Genomic DNA, 21,270 nt, shown 5'->3' with positions numbered 1-21,270 from the left:
TGCACATTGGTGGTGGTTGAGGAGATCCACCCCCCCCCCCCCCCCCTATGTGAAGCGCTTTGAGTGTCCAGGAAAGCGCTATATAAATGTAACAAACAAATTAATTACTACCGAGCCAGCTCTCCTTATCAGTCTGTCCAGTCGACTGGCGTCTCTCTTCTTGCTGTTTCCTCCCCAACAAACTACAGCATAAAAGAGGACGCTGGCCACCACAGACTGGTAGAACATCAGCAGGAGTTTATTACAGATGTTAAAAGACCTCAGCCTTCTCAAGAAGTACATACGACTCTGCCCTTTCCTGATCAGGGTGTCCATATTTGCTGTCCAGTCCAGCTTGTCATCCATTTGCAGCCCCAGATATTTGTGAGTCCTAACCACCTCCACATCAACCCCATCGATGGACACAGGCTGTAGATGTGGTTTCTTCCTTCTCCTTTGTCTTGGAGGGGCTCAGCTGTAAATAGTTGATCCTGCACCACCTCACGAAGTCCTCAACCAGGCTCCTGTACTCCCCCTCCTGTCCATCCTTTATACAGCCAACTACCGCAGTATCATCTGAGTATTTCTGTACATGGCAGAGCCCGAAGTTGTATTGAAAGTCAGCTGTGTACAAAGTGAAGAGGACAGGAGAGAGCACGGTCCCCTGGGGCACTCCCGTACTACTGACCACAGTGTCAGATTTCACAACTACAGTGACACCATGTCTACATCGGACACGTCAGTTGGTGTGTTTCCACCTGCACCCGGTCTTGATTATAATGGCTCTTTTTTGCTTTTTACGCAGCATGACTTTCGCTGTAGACAAGGTCATGACATTTCCTTCAGATCTACCAAATATCATTCTTAGGACTGTGTTGAGCAGGCTGTGTTAAAGGGATAGTTCACCCAAAAAATGAAAATTAGCCCATGATTTACTCCCTGTTTTAGCGTACAAAAAGTATTCTCGTCGCTTAATAAACTTAAGGTTGAGCCACTGTAGTCACTTGGACTATTTTAACGATGTCTTTAATAACTTTTCTGGGTCGGCAAGTTTCAATCCCTGAGTCCCTGGGTATGTAGTTACTGACAAAATTTTAATTTTGCGGTGAACTAACCCTTCAATACATTTAGACTACTTAACTTAGTGATTGCTATCAGGATGTAAATTTCAACCAGCATTGGTCTGTCATGATTTGGTTTCATTCATTTTCTTTGCAGATTTTGTATAGTAAGGCTGGGGGTTAATGATCTGGGCTTTTCTCCTGCTTCCCTGACTTTAAGGAGTAGTTCACTTTAAAAAAAAAACTTTTGCTGATAATTTACTCACCCCCATGTCATCCAAGATGTCCATGTCTTTCTTTCTTCAGTCGAAAAGAAATTAAGGTTTTTGATTAAAACATTCCAGGATTTTTCTCCATATAATGCACTTTATGGTAACCAAACGGTTCAAGGTCCAAAAGACAGTTTCAGTGCAAACTGTTCAAAGGGCTTTAAACAATTCCAGATGATGAATAAGGGTCTTATCAAGCGAAACGATCGCTCATTAAAAAAATAAAATAACAAAGTTTAAGTTTTATAAGCTCAAATGCTCGCCTTGCTCTGTTCTGTGATGCACGTTCGTGACTCTCCTGTTCGAACACGTTTATCAAAATGAGTCAATTTGTTCGTTGAATGAACCAAATGGCACGAAAAAAGATGTTCTTAAACTTTGTTATTTCTTTATTAAATGAGTGATCGTTTCACTTGATAAGACCCTTATTCATCGCCTGGAATCATTTAAAGCCCTCTGAACAGTTTGCAGTTTGCACTGAAAGTGTCTTTTGGACCTTAAACCATTTGGTTCCCACTGAAGTCCATTATATGGAGAAAATCCTGGAATGTTTTCATCAAAAACCTTCATTTCTTTTCGACTGAAGAAAGAAAGACATGGACATCTTGGATGACATGGAGGTGAGTGAATTATCAGCAAAAGTTTTTTTTTAAAGTGAACTACTCCTTTAACAGAATTATGAATATTATTGCAGCCATCAGCTGGTGTGCAGTGTCCCAGCATCCTCTAGATGTCACTGCTAATGGATACAAACAGGGAGTGACGAAGAAAGCTTTGGGAACGTTGCAAGCAAGGTGATCTTTGGACAACCAATAATTTACATTCCAAGAATAATGTATTGATGTGCTGTATGCATTCAGAATGTTGACAGTTGACAGTTGAAAGTTGACAGTGTCATCACATCAGGCGTATTTTGTTTCATATTTCTCCATGTGTAGATCTTTAATCAGTAAAGTGGAGCTCTTTCATTCGTTTCTGAAACTGAAGGCGGCAACTGAAGACTCTCAGCTTCCAGAGACCCTCCGGTGAGTGTTTTATTATAGGGGACACCTGGAATAGTTTTACTCTAAAGAAGGGATGTATCAATACTCTCAAGTCACGATTTACGGTACTAAACTCATAATACAATATTATTGTGATACTCCAACACATATGGTAAGAGATTAACAAAAAATGTACTGTTGATTAAAATGCAAAATTTGGTATTACATTATGGGTGTAAATGAATAGGCTTGGACTTGGTGCTGGAAACCCAAAGCACAGGACAATGGAGACACCAGAATAACAACATTCATGATTCTGAAGCTGAAAATACAGAATAATTTCAGACGAATATGATTGTTCTATGTCACTGACTAGATAGATATATTTAAAATAATGTAGCCACTTTTTACTGGTAACATCAGACATTTGGCATTATCAGAACCCACAGATATTCCCCCATTGCATTATTATACATTAAATTCAACATTATTTATAGTAGTTTAAAGGGGGGGGGGGGGGTTGACTGCTTTTTTTCTTTGCATGATTGTGTTTATGGGCTGCAATGTAACATGTACTGTATTCGTGGTTTTTCGTTTTTAAAAAGTCTTATTTTTCATAAACTTCACGTTTATTGTAAGCCGCGCTCTCCTCTGTCCTCGAACGAGCGGTTGACTTCCTGAGTCTATGAAAACACTCCCTCAGAAACACGTCGTGGGCTCAGATTGGTTAGCTTGCCCCGGTGTGTTGTGATTGGCTAAACTGTCGCTTACGTTGTCCGGAAAGTTAACGCCCATTACCTTTACGGGCGAAACGCGCACGTCATGAGCTCCGGTCCAGATGTAAATATGTGTCGAACTGCAGTATCAGTTTGAGGCAGAATCAGACCGAGAAATCCGCGATGAAGAGAGTCAAACAGAACCTCACCACACACGGCTCTTACTAAACGTTTCTGAATGATAATTTGCCACATTTTGTTTAACTTAACAGCAACATTACACACTATTTAAAATGAAAAAAGTGAAATCGCAGTCAACCCCCCCTTTAATGTAATACTGACACGAAAACATTCCTTTTTTTCTCACACAGTAATTTTTATCTTGGTTGAACTATCCACAATAGATATTGTTGCAGTTTTGTATTACGATATATATTGTGACACGATATATATTGTTACATCCCTACTCTACATCTTAAAGGGCACCTATTATGCAAAATTCACTTTTACATGGTGTTTGAACATAAATGTGTGTTGGCAGTGTGTGAGCAAAACCACCCTAGAATGATAAAAATCCACCCAGTGTTTTTTTTACAATCTCAATAAATAATCTGCACTGTCTCAGAACGAGCTGTTCTAAGATTCAGCTCTTTGTGACGTAGAATTGAGCAAGGGGTTTGATTGACAGTGTGGTTGTGGCATAGACCCCACCCTCGGTGATCTGTACACCATCCTCCATTGTTTCAACGAGACGGTAATGTCTTCTAGAATCATAAGTGTTCTGTTGTGGGATGGGAGGTAATAATGACATACATGGTAGTTTTCACTTATTTCCGACATCAGAGCCACTGAAAACACAGTGGATGTATTGTATTTTAGAAGTTTAAGTGGCACCTTTCCTTTGTAAGTAAGTTTATGTTTAAGCGAATCATTTTCTGACTGACTGTTTTGTGAACGAGGGTCAATTGAAAGCAGGTCTTGCTTCAAAATTAATTCTCAACTGTGGATCGTCGTCTACTGTTTGCGATCCAACGTCACCTCTAGTAAGTGTATTTTATGATTTTTGAGCAAATAGTATTTCAGTCAATGTCAGTCAATTCAACAACAAATGCGTCTAAAGTTGTTGTCGTCATCGATGTAGGATGTCTGTGTATATAATTTAAACCTTGTTTGTATAGTGTGTAACCACACGTTTATAAATATATATATTTTTAAAGATATTGTATTAAAAACTGCATATATTTTCTTGACATCTTCTCACATTTGCCACAGAAGCACCTGTATGACAAGTAAACATGACGCAACAGGTCCCTCGCATAAATGTAATTTCGCTTGTACGTACAGTACCAAAATTTATCACAGTATGTGTATGTAGTTTCAAAAAATTGCGCCAACGTTAGTGTTTGTGTGTGTCTGTGTGTGTGTTTTGCACATCCATAATTGCAAAGGGGACGCGATTACAACTTTATATGTTATAATGTTTATTACAATGTTTATTCTGTCGGAGTCTCTTCGCCATCTGGGTCTGATCAGAGACTATTTATATATTCCGATTCAAACATGTACGGCTGAATGACAGCGGGTCTCGCACTCTCATCCATTCTGCTTAGACCGACTGCCATAGGTATGCAAGTGACGCCCTTATCATACAAAGGCGGGGATATGGAGCTCATTTACATTTAAGGTGGTACACACCAAAACAGGTCTTTGTAAAACAGGCCCCAAAAATGACATTTTCAAATGGTTATAAACAAATACATTCTGGGGACACCCGAGACCAATATTGCATCTTGTAAAAAGAGGCATAATAGGTGCCCTTTAAATAATACTTAAAGGGTTAGTTCACCCAAAAATGAAAATTAAGTTATTAATTACTCACCCCCATGCTGTTCCAACCCCGTAAGACCTTTGTTCATCTTCGGAACACAAATAAAGATATTTTTGATTGAATCTGAGAGCTAGATCAGTCCTATATAGACTGCCTAAGGGACTGGCTCTTGACGGCCCATAAAGTCATTAAAGAAAAGGTTTAAATATTCCATGTGGCTACAGCGGCTCAATTATAAGTTTATCAAGCGACGAGAATACTTTTTGTGCGAAAAAAACATAAAAAACGACTTTATTCCACTATTCCATTACTTCCTTATGAGCGCATGCGCGAGAACTGAGACGAGGACGTTCTCATTCGTCTACTTCTTGTTACCGGCTGCTCACCGCTTAGGAGTTTTACCGCCCCCTACCGTATAAGATGATGTGCTGATATAGCTGGAAGCGCAAAACTTTCTGTTTACAAGCAGAGGAAGATGCGCGCTGTACATACGCTTTTCAATTTGCGTATTTTCCGCACTATAAGGTGCACTTAAAAGCCTTTAATCTTCTCAAAAAACGACAGTGTTCCTTATAATCCGGAGCGCCTTATATATGGATCATCATCTTATACGGTAGGGGGCGGTAAAACTCCTAAGCGGTGAGCAGCCGGTAGACGAGAAGTAGACGAATGAGAACGTCCTCGTCTCAGTTTTCGCGCATGCGCCCATAAGGAAGTAATGGAATAGTGGAATAAAGTCGTTATTTATGTTTTTTTCGCACAAAAAGTAGTCTCGTCGCTTGATAAACTTATAAATGAGCCGCTGTAGGCACATGGAATATTTAAACCTTTTCTTTAATGACTTTATGGGCCGTCAAGAGCCAGTCCCTTAGGTAGTCTATGTAGGACTGATCCAGCTCTCAGATTCAATCAAAAATATCTTTATTTGTGTTCCGAAGACGAACGAAGGTCTTACGGGGTTGGAACAGCATGGGGGTGAGTAATTAATGACTTAATTTTCATTTTTGGGTGAACTAACCCTTTAAAGTGTGGTTTTATGTCCCAATGCTTAGCCTACAGTTATTACTAAAATATAATAACATAACAGATTTTAGATTGGAAAAAATCATTCACAAAAGGAAACCAACACACAAACCCTTACTGAGAAATTAAGTATGTGTGTATATGTATGTTGCCTCATAGGCATATATATTCAGTCCTTTCCCACACAACTAGACAGAGCCTCTCAATAAATCCATATTGACATAAATCTTGGTAATTAGACTCATTACTCTGTATGCATCAGGTGTCAAATTACATATCATTACATGTACAACACAAATATACAACAAATATGTGTGTTTCATTCCTGTAAAGCAACATGATTATTGAACAGTAGACTTTTGTCTGGTGTTGACCTCAGGGAACAGTGTTCTTCTGTTCAGAGTTCTTGATCCTGCCCAGTGTCCAGCTCTTGTTACAGTGCTGACAGACTCACACAAGAGCAAAGAACAATCCATCCACAAAGATCCCAGGACACACATTATACAGTATATATATATACACTCCATGTGCAAGTGGGTCCATCACCTTAAAGTCTCATTAGCAAAGCATTTCTTTATATTCCAATAGTAAGATTTTACTGCGGCATTGCAGCATTAATAGGCCTCAAACACAAATGCTTCTACCTCAATTTTTGTGTGATATTTTGTGTTTCTGCGCTGGGGCTTTTTCAGGTTTTAGCCTGTTGTGGACAGCTGATGCCCAAAGCTTTTCATATTTTCCATATTCAGTGTGGCGGTTAGTTAACAGCAGTGACATTTTTTTTTTTTTTTATGTGGGTTTGTTTGGTATTATTTCTTGGTAAAATAGACAAAAAACAGATATTGTTTTATGTAAATATTGAGTCTTAAATGTAACACAATATGAACATCTTGTTTATTGAAATGTTGAATATAATCAATCCCATCTGTCATCATGCTGATATTTAAAAAAACAAAAACCCAGCTCCCCCGCTTATGAGTCATGATATTTCTTAACTCTATCATATGAAGTAACTATAATATAGCCAAAAACCCATACAGTGGCCTTTTCTCTGCCCATATCTTTACATTTGGTCACTGCCTTTTAAATACATGAAATCTCGAGGCTTGTTATTGTTGCGAAGGTTTGTGTGGCATCAAGAATTTATTTTTTTATAGACACATTTTTTATTGTATTTCATGTAAAAGCTTAATGATGTCGAGATTCATTCATTCATTTAACCAGGTTTTAAACCAGAGTCAGGATACATGTCATGCTTTTCAATCATTCATTTTTACATATAAATCATACATTTGTGGTCCATATAAAGCATAACTGCAATGCTTGGGTCTGAGTTCCTCATTATTATAGCTCCACAGGCCCCTTTTCTACCCCTTTTCTGATGTGCGTCTGTGAGCGACTCGTTTTAAAGTGGCCCCTTTAAATAAAAAGGAGATGTGTCATACCCCGCCCGCTCTCCAGGTCGCTGAGTTCACGGTCGGTTCAACTGCACCCCGTTCGTCCATTTTTGTAGTTTGATTAGAGATATATGATTATATACTAAAGCTTCTAAGAACATTTTTATTCACACGTTAACAAAATGTCAACAACGGAAGCCTTACATATTCGAGCCAGAGCGAGCGATTTGAAAAAGACGACGACGAACCTGCAGAACAACCTTTTCATATGGATCTATTGCAATGCTATGTAACTGTATTGTGTTAAAAGTGAAAGTCGACTACTTCTCTTGTTAAAACAAGCACACTGACAAGATAAATGACTACAGTTTAATCTTACCACTAAAAATCTGTATTGATAATATGATAAGTTTAGAAAAAGCATCAGAAAACAACGCAGCTAAATGACCATTGATGAAACGTGTAACGTTACTTCAAAACCAAAACAAAGAAAGACAAAGGTACTGCTAAACCATGACCACCATGTGTTTTAAGAAAGTAAACTACTTTATTTTTATTAACGATATTTACAGCTTATCGAAATGCTCTGTTCGTCGTCTCCAAAGATAGAAGACCCCTCATTCAGACAAAGTCGACCGGCAAACCGTTCTTTACACTGGCGGTGGTTGTTGAAGTTTGAATCCTTGAAGTGCTTCAGGTCACTGACGTACATCCAACAACCGAACATTTTGACTTGCCTTCTCGTAACTTCTGCATCATTGAGCTCGGACTACAAAATCGGAGCGAGAAATAATAATGGCGGATTGCTCGAAGTGTTGGACCGGTAGTCAATATCCTTATTTGTCAGTTCCGCTGCAAATACGGTGACAACAGAATATAAAGAATATAAAGATATAAACGAAGCACCTGAAGAGAATAATTTCATCTTTTCTGTGCTTATAAACACTCCAAATATACAACAAAATGCATTTAAGGGCTAAAAAAGTGGATTTTGCATGATATATCCCCTTTAAACTTGTGTAAAGTTTGTTTCTAGCTTCAGATTGTGTGTTTGAAACAGAAATGTGATGGCATGCATGCATGCTGACCTCTGACATGTCATGTGGTGCGCAGGTGTTGTTTGTGTATCTGTTGTGTCTGATGGACGTATTTGTTTCTTCTCTTTGCTTGCTGAAGTGGGAAAGAATTGACGACCTACTGGGACTATAAGCAGGCAGCAGGAGTGTACCAGCAGGCCTGGACACAGCTGCGCCTGCAGGCCTTCCCACTGTGGCCCCGGGGCCCACGAGAACTGCTGCGCTTTCATTAGCGGACCGCACATTAACCATACAAGAGTCCTGAACCAGTCACATGAAAAGAAGCTTGTCCTTTCAGCATTAATAAATGTAATAAAAGTGACTCTCGCTGCTTTTTTCCATCAAAAGCATGCAGTGACCAGAGACTATAAACCCAAGATGTGCTGCATCCCAAGTCATACGGTAGCTTTGTGTGAGGAACATTTGAGCTGAAATTTAAAGGGATAGCTCACTTTGAAATACATTTTTGGTATGTTTTAGCTTACCTCAAGGGCATCCAAGATGTAGGTGTCTTTGTTTCTGCAGTATTTTCAATTTTGACATTTTTAGGTCAAACCGTTCTTGTCTATCAGTCATATAATGGAGGTCTATGGGGTCCACCTCAAAGAGCGTACAAAGAGAAGTCCAGATTAAACATGATTCAATGACTCGTAAATGTAAGTACACATTGATGGCCTAAGACACGAAACGAGCGGTTTGTGTGAGAAAACGAGCGGTATTTATATAGATTTTACCTCATGTAACGACCGCCACGTACAAGTGATCTGAGGGCGCGGGCGCTTTGTGGCTGTGGTTACAAGAGGTAAAAATGATATAAATACTGTTCGTTTTCTCACACAAACCGCTCGTTTCGTGTCTTAGGCCATCAATGTGTACTTACATTTACGAGTCATTAAATCATGTTTAATTTGGACTTCTCTGTGCATGCTCTTTGAGGTGGTGACCATAGACCTCCATTATATGACTGATAGATATGAACGGTTTGACCTAAAAATATAAAAATGGAAAATACTGTGGAAACAAAGACACCTACATCTTGGATGTACTTGAGGCAAGCTAAAACATATCAAAAATTAATTTCAAAGTGAACTATCCCTTTAAATCATTATTCACTGACATAACTCTTCATTGAGGCCAATCACCATTGGCTTTCACATGTCTCGCGTCCAACCAAGTTTGAATGTGCTCTGACAGAGGGGACGATTTTAAGGGAATCTTTTTTTTTTACACTAAAGCTATCATTTTACACTTTCACAGCATTTGTTTGTAGATTGAAAGCCCCTGGTCATGATGGGCATTAGCATGAGAAAGAGTAGATTGTACATTTTGCAAATATGGGTTTAGAACAACAGGTTTTCATTATCGGGAGAACTGTGTTCAAATGTATTTATTTTAGTTTTGTCCATGTTTGTATTTTTACAAATAAAAGGAAGGTTCAAACAAAAAGTAAACTTCTGTCATCATCAGTTATTCAACTGCTTCATGTCATTACAAACCTGTATGGCTAAACCAAAAAGTAGACATTTTCTTCATTTTAATACAATATCTATAAATGTCTATGCTATTGAAGTTACTTGGACCCCATTGCCTTCCAAAATTCCAGGGAAGAAAGTCATACAGGTTTAAAACGACAGTAAATAATTGAATTTTTGAAAATGATCTATTTAAGAGTGGCAGGTTTGTCTCAATAAATCATCTTGACAATCTTTTTGGTTTTGGTTTTTATTGGTTAGGTCATCCAGCTACCTTACCTTTCAATTATCTTAAATATATCATTTACAGGGGGGGTAAAACAGATAAATTAATACATTAAAAGTTGCTATATATTCTCCGTGTGAAGATTAAGCGTCTGTAATAATACTGCAACACCATTCACCAAAAGAAGAAAATCACTAATGGAGTCAATCTCATTCAGAGCACAATATGACAGGTGACGATAGAAATACAAACACATCTGCTATGTGATTATTTCACAGATGAGTCTATCCTGTTCCCAACCACAGAACAATCAAGCTAGTCCAACAGAAGTGGGAGTGATGTGTTGCACAGCCGGGGGTGATGCGGGGATCTTAATATCCAAATGTGTTCTCTCCACTGTAGGCCACGTACAAAAAGCCGTCCTCGTCTTTTTCTTTCTCGTAAAGCTGCCCCATAGTCAGACTGCAACAAGAATGAAGATTGTGTTCTGACATGCTATTTTTCCAAATAGATGAATGCAATACATTTAAGAAAACAAAACTCTGAATTTGAGAATTGTTACCTCTATACCGGTAGTCTGAAAATCTGTCATTCAAACTTTAAGGTCCTATTCCATGTGACCCAGGGCCACATTTTCTAAAATTGAGAGTTATATATCAAAATAAAGCTGAATCTCCATTGATGTTAGGACAATATAACTATTTGAAAATCTGGAATCTGGTGCAAAAAAATCGAAATATTGAGAAAATCGCCTGTAGCCCTCAATGGGGTCATGGGGTCTATACGACCCCAATTGACTTTTACTTAATAAAAAAAAGGTTCCCTTCATCTCAATGGAATAAGATTTTGTGACTTTTCATACATTATCTATCTATACACACACAAAAAACTGGGCTTGATTCGGTTGTTCTAAAGGTATGTAAAAAAAAAATGTTTACACTTCTGGTCTTCAGGGTCACACATTGAAATGAATGGGAAATGTGAAAAAACAAAAACAAAATATATTTTCTTCATGTGTCAAAAAAAAAAAAAATCTGGCATAAATCTGAAATTTTTATACAGAAATGAAGGCCTAGTACTAGAGCATAAATGCAATGCATCATAAAAAAATAATATTCCATATGAGATAATGGTGTAGTTGAGGAATTGTGTGGTATATGGATACAAAAGTACTTTATATGTCCAAAAACACAGCATTAATGAATAGATGAGAAGTAAAATAAAATATGATATATTATTTGTATGATTAAAAATGTATATTTTTTGTACAATTACTCAATCAATTGTTGGAGACGTATAGACCCGGAAGCTCAGAAGTGTAAACAGGAAACAAAGACCATTTGAAGGTTAAAGTTGTCCAAATGAAGTCCTCGATGTTGGAGCATCCACTCCCAAAAACAATTTTTGAAATATATACGGTAGCAAATATACAAAATATCTTCATGGAACATGATCTTTACTTAATATCCTAATGATTTTTGTCACAAAATAAAAATCAATAATTTTGACCCATACAATATATTGTTGGCTATTGCCACAAATATCCCCGTGCGACCTGTGACTGCTTTTGTGGACCAGGGTCACATAGTTAAAGTACATTACACAGTTGGAAGTTGACTTCCAATGTTCAGGGTTCAATTTAGAATATAAAAAAACTTCCTTTAAGTGTGATCGCTTGGCAAGAGTGTAACTGTCATCTTCACTTCCTTGAGGGTGGAAAGGGAAACTAGTGCCTATAAAAAGTTTTGAATCAATTACAATTGGAAGTTGACTTCCAATGTTCAGGGCTCAATTTAGAATATAAGCATGGCAAATGAAATATGTTTACATTTTCTGATGCATGTAGTGACAGAAATGTAATGTATGTGCAGTTGATGAGTGATATGTAGTTGTGAAACAAAAAATAAATTCAACACAGGTATAGACAAGGAAATTTACAAAAGGAGGAGGAACAATGTCTATGAATCCCTCCGAACAGATAAATCCCATGTTAAATAAATTCTCACTTCTCCTTCTGTACATGTTTTGTTCTCAACTCACAGTGAGCCGTAAGCTAGTGTATTTGAGAAGGCAGGCGTGGAAGGTATACAGAGGTTATTGAGGATTTCAGTGGAGGATGTTGGGTGTGACCTGGGAACACTGGAGCTTATTTCACTCAGCCTCCTTCCCTTTAATACGCAACCTGATACATATATCTTTATTGTACAACAATCAAAGCCCTATTCAATTTCATCAGTTTGAATGTTGCTTGTTCAGAACGATGTGAAGTTTTAGCTGTGAATGTTAAATTGTGTACAAGGAAACGGATTCCTGAGGATGATTAGGAAAACTTCCTTTAGGTGTGATTGCTTGGCAAGAGCGTAACTGTCATCTTCACTTCCTTGAGTGTCATGAGGGTGGAAACTAGTGCCTATAAAAAAGTTTTCACCCCATTCTTAAATTGTTAAATCAATTACTATTAAGATAAACTACAGATGTTCCTGTGGGCACAGTTTGCTTCATGTGAACAGGGCTTTCACACAGTTACAGTATGTCAGGCCAGTTACAGCAAACCCATTATTTTATCACACATATCATTTAATTCTATCACGCCTCATTTTTGTCACGTGGAAATATTTTTAAAACACTCACAACAAATCTTGTAAAAAAAAAAAAAAAAAAGAAGAGCCAAATATATGCAGGGACTCTTGTATCAGGTTTTCTCTGTATTTTACACTCAAGCCTTCAAGGAACTGTTGCAGTGCGATGTCACAACAAGCCTGATTGCTAAACATGTGTTATTTTGGTCTCGTCAAATCATAGTCTTCAAGTTGGCTTCAGGCTAGTCAAGTCAAGTCAGGTCACCTTTATTTATATAGTGCTTTTTACAATACAGATTGTTTCAAAGCAGATTTACAGAGATAATAATGTTGTAAATGTAATAATATTGTCAAATATAAAATTAAATGTCCCCAATTTTCCCACATATTTTCTGGGAAACTATAACTGAGATGCCATTTGATTTTTGGCATCAGTGGCTGAGCTCTGACTAGTTAAGCACCAGTACGGTACAGGACACCTGTTCCCTCGCAAGCTGGTCACAGATGTCAGTGGTCTCTTGCTGGCCTCTCTCAGGTTTCACTCTTGAAAAGTCACTCAAAAAAGGTTTTGAGGACAACCACCTGCTTTTAGTGCTTTTCCATTTCTTAATTATTGATTGACTGTATTTTAAAGGATACTCAATCGTTTGGAAATCTTGTGGCATTGCTTAGACTAGAGAGACGACAATGTGACAATTTTGTTTTCTTTTGTTTATTCGAGTTCTGCCATTATCAACCTCGTTTTTAGCATATGAGCGACCGAGGCCATTTGTGTCTTAAACAAATGCGAGTTCCTGTGTCATCTGCTTCCTGTTCATTCAACCTTTAAAAGCAACGGCCTGCCCCAGTGATGATTTAGCGGTGTGTTATATTAATATACACTAAAGGAATAAGCCCCGCGAAGGGTGCTCCGTTCCACGTCGTGCCTAACAATGCCCCTTAGCTGTTCTAAATTCACTGTAAAACATGGCTTCAAGGGGCTTATTGCCTTTATAAAACGGTTACTCCATAAAAATATATATTTTACTATTTATTTTATTAATAAAATAAGCACTAGCAACAAAAAATATAATGTTATAACACATTTATTCCGCCGTATATTTCAAGCAATGTAGTACCAAAGAGGTTGCCAAGCAACACATGCAGCAACAAAGAATCACAAACGGCAGTTGCGCAGTAACACTGTCACACAGGTGTGTGTATGTGGAGTAATTTACAACGGCTTCGAACACGGCTCAACCAATCAGAATCAAGGACGGGAACTATCCGTTTTATAAATTGATTTTTATTATTTTAGATCACTAACAGTAGACACATTTGTTTTCATTTTCAATCGTTTACTTATGATTGGTCGTTAAAAACCCACAAAAGTCCAATAAAACGACTAACCGTGTCCTAGAGACTGTAATTAGTAGAATCACTGTAATGAATAAAGCATGATTTTACCTGGACTGAGGGACAGTTTTGTCGACAAAAAGAAAAATGGCTTTTTCAGAAGGCAGTTGGATCCGCTTTCTGATGATCCACATGAACTGGGCCACTGTGATGTCAGACGGGACCAGATACTTCCGCTTGTCAATGTCCACAATCTGTGAACCAGATACTTTCTCTACAATAACCTGATAAAACACAAGAAAGAGCAAATACAGCCAATTATACTTTAAATCTTAAGCCCTGAGGTTATGACAATATAAAGTTGTTTTACTGGTATGGATCGATTCGTACACGGAATAAACAATGAACAGACACACCAAGAGTAAACGAAACGAAAAGCAAATTCCAACACAATAGATGGCGCCATCAACAAGTTCAACACAAAATTTAGCAATAAATATACAGAGGAAACACAAACAGTCATTTTTTATTATTATTATTATGTTGCATGGTGGAATTAAGTAAAAGTCACTACCGAAGTATCCAGTGTTCATTCAAACTTGATAGTTTTCCAAAACTGTATTTTGAGAAAAACAGAATGTTTTCTTTGTGAGAGAAGAGCGAGAGACTGTCCAGTGTCTTTTATAATCATAATTACTTTACAACAAGCATCACTAGATGAATTATTGAACCCAACTTTTAAAATGGAACTTCATTAAGTACAATAAAAAAAAATACTGTTAATTGTAAAAAATAATAATAAAAGAAATCTTTCAATTGTAAGATACAAAAGACTACAAGCAGCAGGTAAAGTGATACCTGCTGATCCCTAGTCTCGTAAACTGTAGGTCAAAGGCTCGCAAACTGCAAAAACATTCATTGTTTTGGTCTTGTTCCAATTTAAGATTATTTGGCGTTTAATGCTGTTTGGGAAAACTGCTGAAATGCTCTGATATGTGTATCTTTCATTGCAGGACAAAGAACACAAAAATCTAAATCTAGTTTGCGCTGAATGTTCACATTAGGTGTGGAAATACTGTCGTTGTCTAGATTTGTTGTCAAATCAGTGATGAGCTTTGTTACTATGACTTATCGTTATAAATGATAAAATAAAGAAGGTTATACCCTTGTTTAAATAGTTGAACTTTTCACATTTATACTCACAGGAACTCTGTCTGGGTACTTGTTACGGATTTTGGCTGACTCCACACACCTGTGCTCTACATGACAGAAAAAGAAAAAGACATCGATCAGTCAACATGCAAGCTCAGCATGCAATGCTCTTTACATCATTAATATTCATGAGCCAGTGACATAAACAGCACTCACTTGAATTCCCATTAATCACCACACACATCTGCATTCGTTTTAATAACTCTATCAATATATATATATATATATATATATATATATATATAAATATATATAAATACAATTTACATACATTACACACACAGTTTGACAACTACCAAAGCATAGACATGTGACTGAGATATTCTCATCAAATAGTACATTTTTATAGCATATATGGTTTATTATCAAGTGACATGCTAAATAAAGAAAACCAATGAACACTGTTATCAAATACACTTAAAACAACACCAGAGAGAGACAGACTGTCAGGCTAGGGCGTAATCTCGGTTTACTTTCATTATTAAAACAAATTATGAGCAAAACAACAGGCCTGACATAAGCAAATAAACAGAGTGGTTGTTCTTACATGGTGAATGCTGTTAAATTAGATCAAATTAGCAGGTTGACAGAATAAAAAAAACGGTTTGACAAACAGATCAATAATTACAAGTACGTTATCTGTATCTGGCAGGCCGTTGTTGATCATAACATGGCATTTTCGATGAATTACCCAGAGAATGGTCCTCTTTAAACATCCATTTCATTTTTGCAGAGGTACAGCTCGAAGAGCGATCTGATGGTAAAAATATCTGATGATTTAAAGTCAATTAAATGGTAAAACTAAAAACGTCAACAATGTAACAGCAGCAGACGTTCGTCTTCAGACGAGCCGTAATGACGTCACCCCGTTGGAGGGAGATTACGTCAGAGCGGGGCCGTACCATTCAGTCGATTCGGGGGTTTCATACACGAATTCGCTTATGTCTACAGTAAAAAACGCCTCTACGATTGCAGAAATCACACGATGAAACTCATAGTTTCTAAAAAAAAAACATAAATCTGATAAATAATGATGGAATAATCACTATGCACATCGTTCGCGCACTTCCGTTGCTATGGTGAACAGACGACGCCTTGCCACCGGAACCACCAGTGCGCGTGTTGTTTGTTTGCTGGATTGATTAATCTGTTCTAAATTTTTGTTTTCATAGTGTAATACTATTAAGCCAAAATGCTTTTGTTGGTCGTTGTTAGTACATATATTTGACAGCGCATGCACAGCTCAAATGATATACATGTGTTTAAAAGGTGTTGTGAATTGTTGGATGGAACTTCATAATTAACCGCAATATTAACAACAATGGCCTTTTATGACGTTTACGCTCATCCTGCTTTAATAAGATACAGAACATGTGTTTGCACCAGAGCAACCCTGTTTGTCTGTGTGGTTTTATGCCTCACTTATATTTCACCTCTTCTGGTGGCTTATAGAAGTCAAGGTAAGCTGAATTTTATTCCAAGCTAATTATTTCTAAAAAAATATGGGATCAAATGAAGTGACTTAGTTTGTTGTTATGAACAGGGTTCTGGATGAAGAGGAGCACATATGAAGAGCAGCCGGTCATACAGTTCCAGTATGACATGATCCTGATGGGAGCAACAGACACAGCAGGGAATTATGTGGCATGGAGCACATTTCCCAATTTTAATCGACTGATCGGAGATAATTTACGAATCCCATATATCACTGTGAGTACGAAACTTTAAAGTCAAATAATAAACAGCAATTCCAATCACACCATCTGTGCTCGGGCCCTAATTGATTTAGCTACCATAGCTATTGCAATAGTGAACTCTGGAAGCAAAGCTGTACTGGGTTTGTTCATTATTCAGGCCCAGGAGGAGGACAGGAACCAGGATGGGAAAGCGGACCTTCTCAGGCTTCAAATCAGCATGCCACTCAAGCCAGAAGAGCAGATGTTGAGCATTCAACTCCTCCTTACCTTCTCATACCAGCTGTTTGTGTGTATTCAGTGCATTCATATAACACCACCACAAACAAAATGGCTCTCTATAAATTGGTCTATCTCTGTCTGTCTGTATCTGATTCATTTGTCTGTCCATCTGTCTAGCGAATGTCTACTGTTGTGATGCAGACGCTTGCCTTCGTGCAGCACTCCTCCTCTGTCCCAGGTTCTCAGCTCTCCATCTGTGGAGACCTGAAGCTAAACCAGCGAACTCCTCTTCCTCACCGAGGCTTACATAGTACCTACAATGTGAGTATATCTGAACAACAGTTCATTGACGCATGACCTATTCTGACATACAAATGAATGTGTTGAATCACCCACTGCTGGAACTGATGCTTTGATACTGAACCAGTTTGACTTGCAATGCCACTATTTTGTGATATGTCTGTCATCAGGAAGATCATAAATTAAAACATGAGGAATGGAAATAAATGCATTGATTTATAGTCCTAAATTCTAATCAACAGAATGATGGCTTCCATAGAAGCAAGCCTATGTTGTCAGAATATGATTTATTTGAACAAGCATAAGGTTTATTTTGAATTGCGCCTCCAGGTATCAGTGATTGATGGATCCAGTCCGTTTGCGAGTACTTATGACCTGGCCAACATCATTACACTCTATCAGCAGAGAAACTGTAAGGTTATGAACTTGTGCTGAGAAAAGCAAAACATATTCATTATTATTCATAATAATCATTTCATTATTATTGTTGTGAGTATGTGTTAAACCTCTCTCTTCCTTATTTTCACATCATTGCTTTCAAAAATCACAGATATGTAGTCACTATATTTCTCACCGCCAAGTTTTAATATTTACTCCAGAATGTTTTGAATTACATGATCATTTCCGTGTTTATCACCTAATTTGATATAATTGGCTAATAAATACAGAAATGATCAGGAAGCTTATATATATATGTTCTTGAAAACTTATTTGTCAACTCTTTCTGTCAAAATAATAAATTTTCTTTCTGTCAAAATAAATAGTTTAAAACATCCACCCATCATAAGCATGCATTATGTATTTCTTGGTAATGTAGGCATTCCTGTGGTGCCATGCTGCTTTTGTTTTAGCTGAAATCTTTTTCTCACACACACAGTGACAACTCATCTCTCCGGCGTCATTCCCGTGTGGACCGTGGGTCGAGCTGCGAACGCTCCATTCCAGATCAGTGCTCAGATCAACTATCCAGTAGAGACTATTGCATATCCTTTATATGCTCAGTGTGTGTGTGTATATAATATATAATATGACAGGAATGAGATTCTGAATATTACTCTTTCCCATTGCCATAAACTCTCTCAGCTTGAATGTTTAAACTGATAAGACTTAAAAAGAAGTGAAAATGATCAACTTTAGTTGATGATGCAAGGCTGGCCCAAAGTGACGCACGCCCGCGCGTGTGTGTATGTCTTTGTTATAGCGGTTTAACACTTTTTAGTGCAACTGTCATTATACGTTAATTAGGTACAATTAATGATTTGTGTATGAAATATAAACCATTTTGTCGTAGTAACCAAGTATGAAACAATTAAAATATGCAATACATATCCTCAAATAGAGTATGTAATCTATCCAAACAACATTTGGGTAGATTACCCATAAACTGAAAATCCTGTCCTAATATCTTTCTTTTGTGGATTACAAATGAAGTTGTTGTGAAGAATTTTGGGTTAATTTCAGGGTTGTGTTGTGACTGTTTTTCCGTATTCCTATATAGAAGATAATTATTTGTCGGTGAATTAACCCTTTGTTGTAAAACATACTCTATTCAAGGATATATACAAGTGTAGGAGTGCAACGAAGGCAGGCGTAGATGTGGTTAGGAAGACAAAAGACAAGGAAACAAAGAATACAAGAAACAGGAAACTCAAAGTCCAAACAGGATATTGGATACTAATACATATTTATATTGTTTCATGCTTGGTTACTAACACCAACCATCTGGTCTACAACAAAATGCTAATACCAAAAAATAAAATAAACTATGTTTGAAGTTTCTTTCAGATAACGTTATTTTGATTTTAAACACATGATAGGAAATGATCCCATTTTGCTTTTTAGTTTACGGCTACAACCCTGTCTCTCGTGACACGAGCACACATTGGACACATAAAGTCACTTCCTGACGTCTGTGCATTCCTAGACTTGCCTTTTATGCTTCAATTGATACACTCAAGTTTAATTTCCTTGACTGTTTTTTCTACCTATCGACCAGGCTTTTGGGAAATGATTAAGTTTGCCTGGATTCAGTATGTCAGCATCCTGCTCATCTTTCTCTGGGTTTTCCAGCACATTCAAACGTTCATCTTTCAAAACCAGGTTTTGCCGACCACCACAGTACCAGCGTTTAAACAGCACAGCTCCTGATATGAGCTTATTTTTCTTCCTTTTTTAAATGTTATTTTTAATCTTCATTCATTGACTTGTTTGCTAGTGAGTTTTTCTATATTTAGTTCTCTTTGTTCAGTTCAAGCACATTCATACAGAATTTCCAGGATGCCTGTGGAGTCTCTGGTTTTTCTGGTTTTCTTCAAGTTCAGCCGCACACTGTACAGGATTTTTTTTTTTGCGGTTTGGTTGCAAAGTGAAAGAATGGTAGAATAAATATGTCAAAACCTTACATAAAGTGTGTTTTTTAAGCACTGATAAGATTCCGATCCAATCCAACTTTATTTGTGAAGCACTTTTAAACAACCAAAGTTGACCAAAGGACTGTACAGAAAAAATAATCACACAAGGCACACAATTACATACTACAAAAATAAAATTAAACGCCATAAACTTACACATAAACATGAATACAAATAATAGCCACGCAATAAAGTCCATCAAAATCAGAAAAAACAAGTAAATACAATCGACATCTTGCTAGGTGTCAAAGGCCACAGAGAAAAGATGGGTTTTAAGTCTGTAGATTGTTTAAAATGGCCACAAAATCCACAAATTTTGATTCCTCTTTTTAAACATGAGTGCATACTGTTTAATAATTAGTACTTGTGCTTAGGAGGAAATTGTTTGAGAAAAAAATGTGGGGTTGGATATTTAATGTCATTTGACAGGCTATGTTACGCTAAATTATATGACAAAAATCCTCTGGAAAATATTGGCAGTGGTTAATCTAAGTAAACAAGAGGATATAACTGTCAATAATATGTTTTCAAACTACTGTTGAATCAAACCAAACAACACCACATACTGTGTTTGCTTTAGGCTCTTGTCTTTGTATCAGTTTGTTCCATGGATACACATTCATGAAAACTGTATTTATTTCCAATATTCTTTATCCTTCCTAGCTGTTTTATTATCCTCTACATCACCCAATAAGGTCAAGCACAGGAAGTTTGGCACAATGGACAGGACGCAGATGTAATGTTTTCCTGCTTCGCTCATCCTTGTTGTGAAAATGTGCCACAAGCAGCTCTTCTCAAATATGAGGGTTTATATCTTACATAGATTTAGTTGGTGTATATTCATTTTGAGAAAAAAAAAAAATTCTCAGATACTAGCTAGTAAGTTAGCAATGTGTGTCTTATGTAAAACTACCATTTTGTAGACTACTTAAGTACACACACACCCACACACATCTATACATGGTTTACATGAGCTTTGTATTATTCCTTCCTAGGGTGACCAACAGTCCTGTTTTCCCAGGACATGTCCTGTTTTCACGTCCTGTTCTGGCTGTTTTTATAAAGTGATGAAAATGTCCTGGTTTTCAAAAACTGCAGGGAATGATCAGCCCTACAGCAAAATATAGATGGACAAACAAGAAGGGTGGGGAAGAAAACTAAATATTTTGTAAGTTTGATAGCTATTTGTGTTCATTTCGAGGTATTTCTTTTAGTTATTTATTATTTATTTTTCTAATACAGAAGAGACATTATTTCTATCAATTCATTCATTATTTTTTAAACCTGTCATTATCATGTCAACATGTTGAGTAACCTCTGAGAAGCCTATCTGATTTTGTGTCTTGTAATACGATTCCATACAGAGGAGGTATAGCCTACTTTAAATGGTGGCCTATTGAAATCATCTTTGAGTATCATTTGACTAACTTTTTGCCGGGCCGAGTGTCCTGGTTTTCGGTAATCAAAATATGGTCACCCTTAATTAT

General features: G+C 37.2%; 3 protein-coding genes across 3 annotated transcripts in view; 2 read left to right on the top strand and 1 right to left on the bottom strand.

The window, feature by feature from the left end:
* Positions 1 to 8,932, top strand: part of adat1 (adenosine deaminase tRNA specific 1) — a 38,768-nt gene extending 29,836 nt beyond the window's left edge. The window contains exons 8-10 of the mRNA XM_039656841.2: positions 2,004 to 2,103; positions 2,248 to 2,334; positions 8,433 to 8,932. Coding sequence (XP_039512775.2) covers positions 2,004 to 2,103; positions 2,248 to 2,334; positions 8,433 to 8,565 — 320 coding nt within the window. The 3' untranslated portion in view covers positions 8,566 to 8,932. The remainder of the gene's footprint in view (positions 1 to 2,003; positions 2,104 to 2,247; positions 2,335 to 8,432) is intronic.
* A 772-nt stretch (positions 8,933 to 9,704) lies between these two features.
* Positions 9,705 to 16,036, bottom strand: gabarapl2 (GABA type A receptor-associated protein like 2). The gene is made up of 4 exons (XM_039656720.2): positions 15,848 to 16,036; positions 15,148 to 15,203; positions 14,056 to 14,228; positions 9,705 to 10,492 (listed from the first exon to the last, which is right to left on the bottom strand). Exons 1-4 carry the CDS (start codon positions 15,879 to 15,881, stop codon positions 10,402 to 10,404), a joined length of 354 nt encoding a protein of 117 aa, XP_039512654.1. The 5' UTR covers positions 15,882 to 16,036; the 3' UTR covers positions 9,705 to 10,401.
* Positions 16,037 to 16,053: 17 nt separating this feature from the next.
* tmem231 (transmembrane protein 231) lies at positions 16,054 to 19,779 on the top strand. Its single transcript, XM_039656719.2, has 7 exons — positions 16,054 to 16,616; positions 16,700 to 16,866; positions 17,011 to 17,139; positions 17,250 to 17,393; positions 17,703 to 17,784; positions 18,250 to 18,355; positions 19,358 to 19,779. The coding sequence occupies exons 1-7, from the start codon at positions 16,478 to 16,480 to the stop codon at positions 19,518 to 19,520; spliced, it is 930 nt and encodes a 309-aa protein (XP_039512653.2). The 5' UTR covers positions 16,054 to 16,477; the 3' UTR covers positions 19,521 to 19,779.
* The last annotated feature ends 1,491 nt before the right edge of the window (positions 19,780 to 21,270 follow it).

The sequence above is a fragment of the Pimephales promelas genome, chromosome 25 (genome assembly GCF_988280905.1).
Source record: "Pimephales promelas chromosome 25, fPimPro1.hap1.1, whole genome shotgun sequence".
Classification (NCBI taxonomy): Eukaryota; Metazoa; Chordata; class Actinopteri; order Cypriniformes; family Leuciscidae; genus Pimephales; species Pimephales promelas.
Note: the sequence above shows the minus strand (reverse complement) of the source record. Positions and strands in the feature narration are given on the sequence as shown.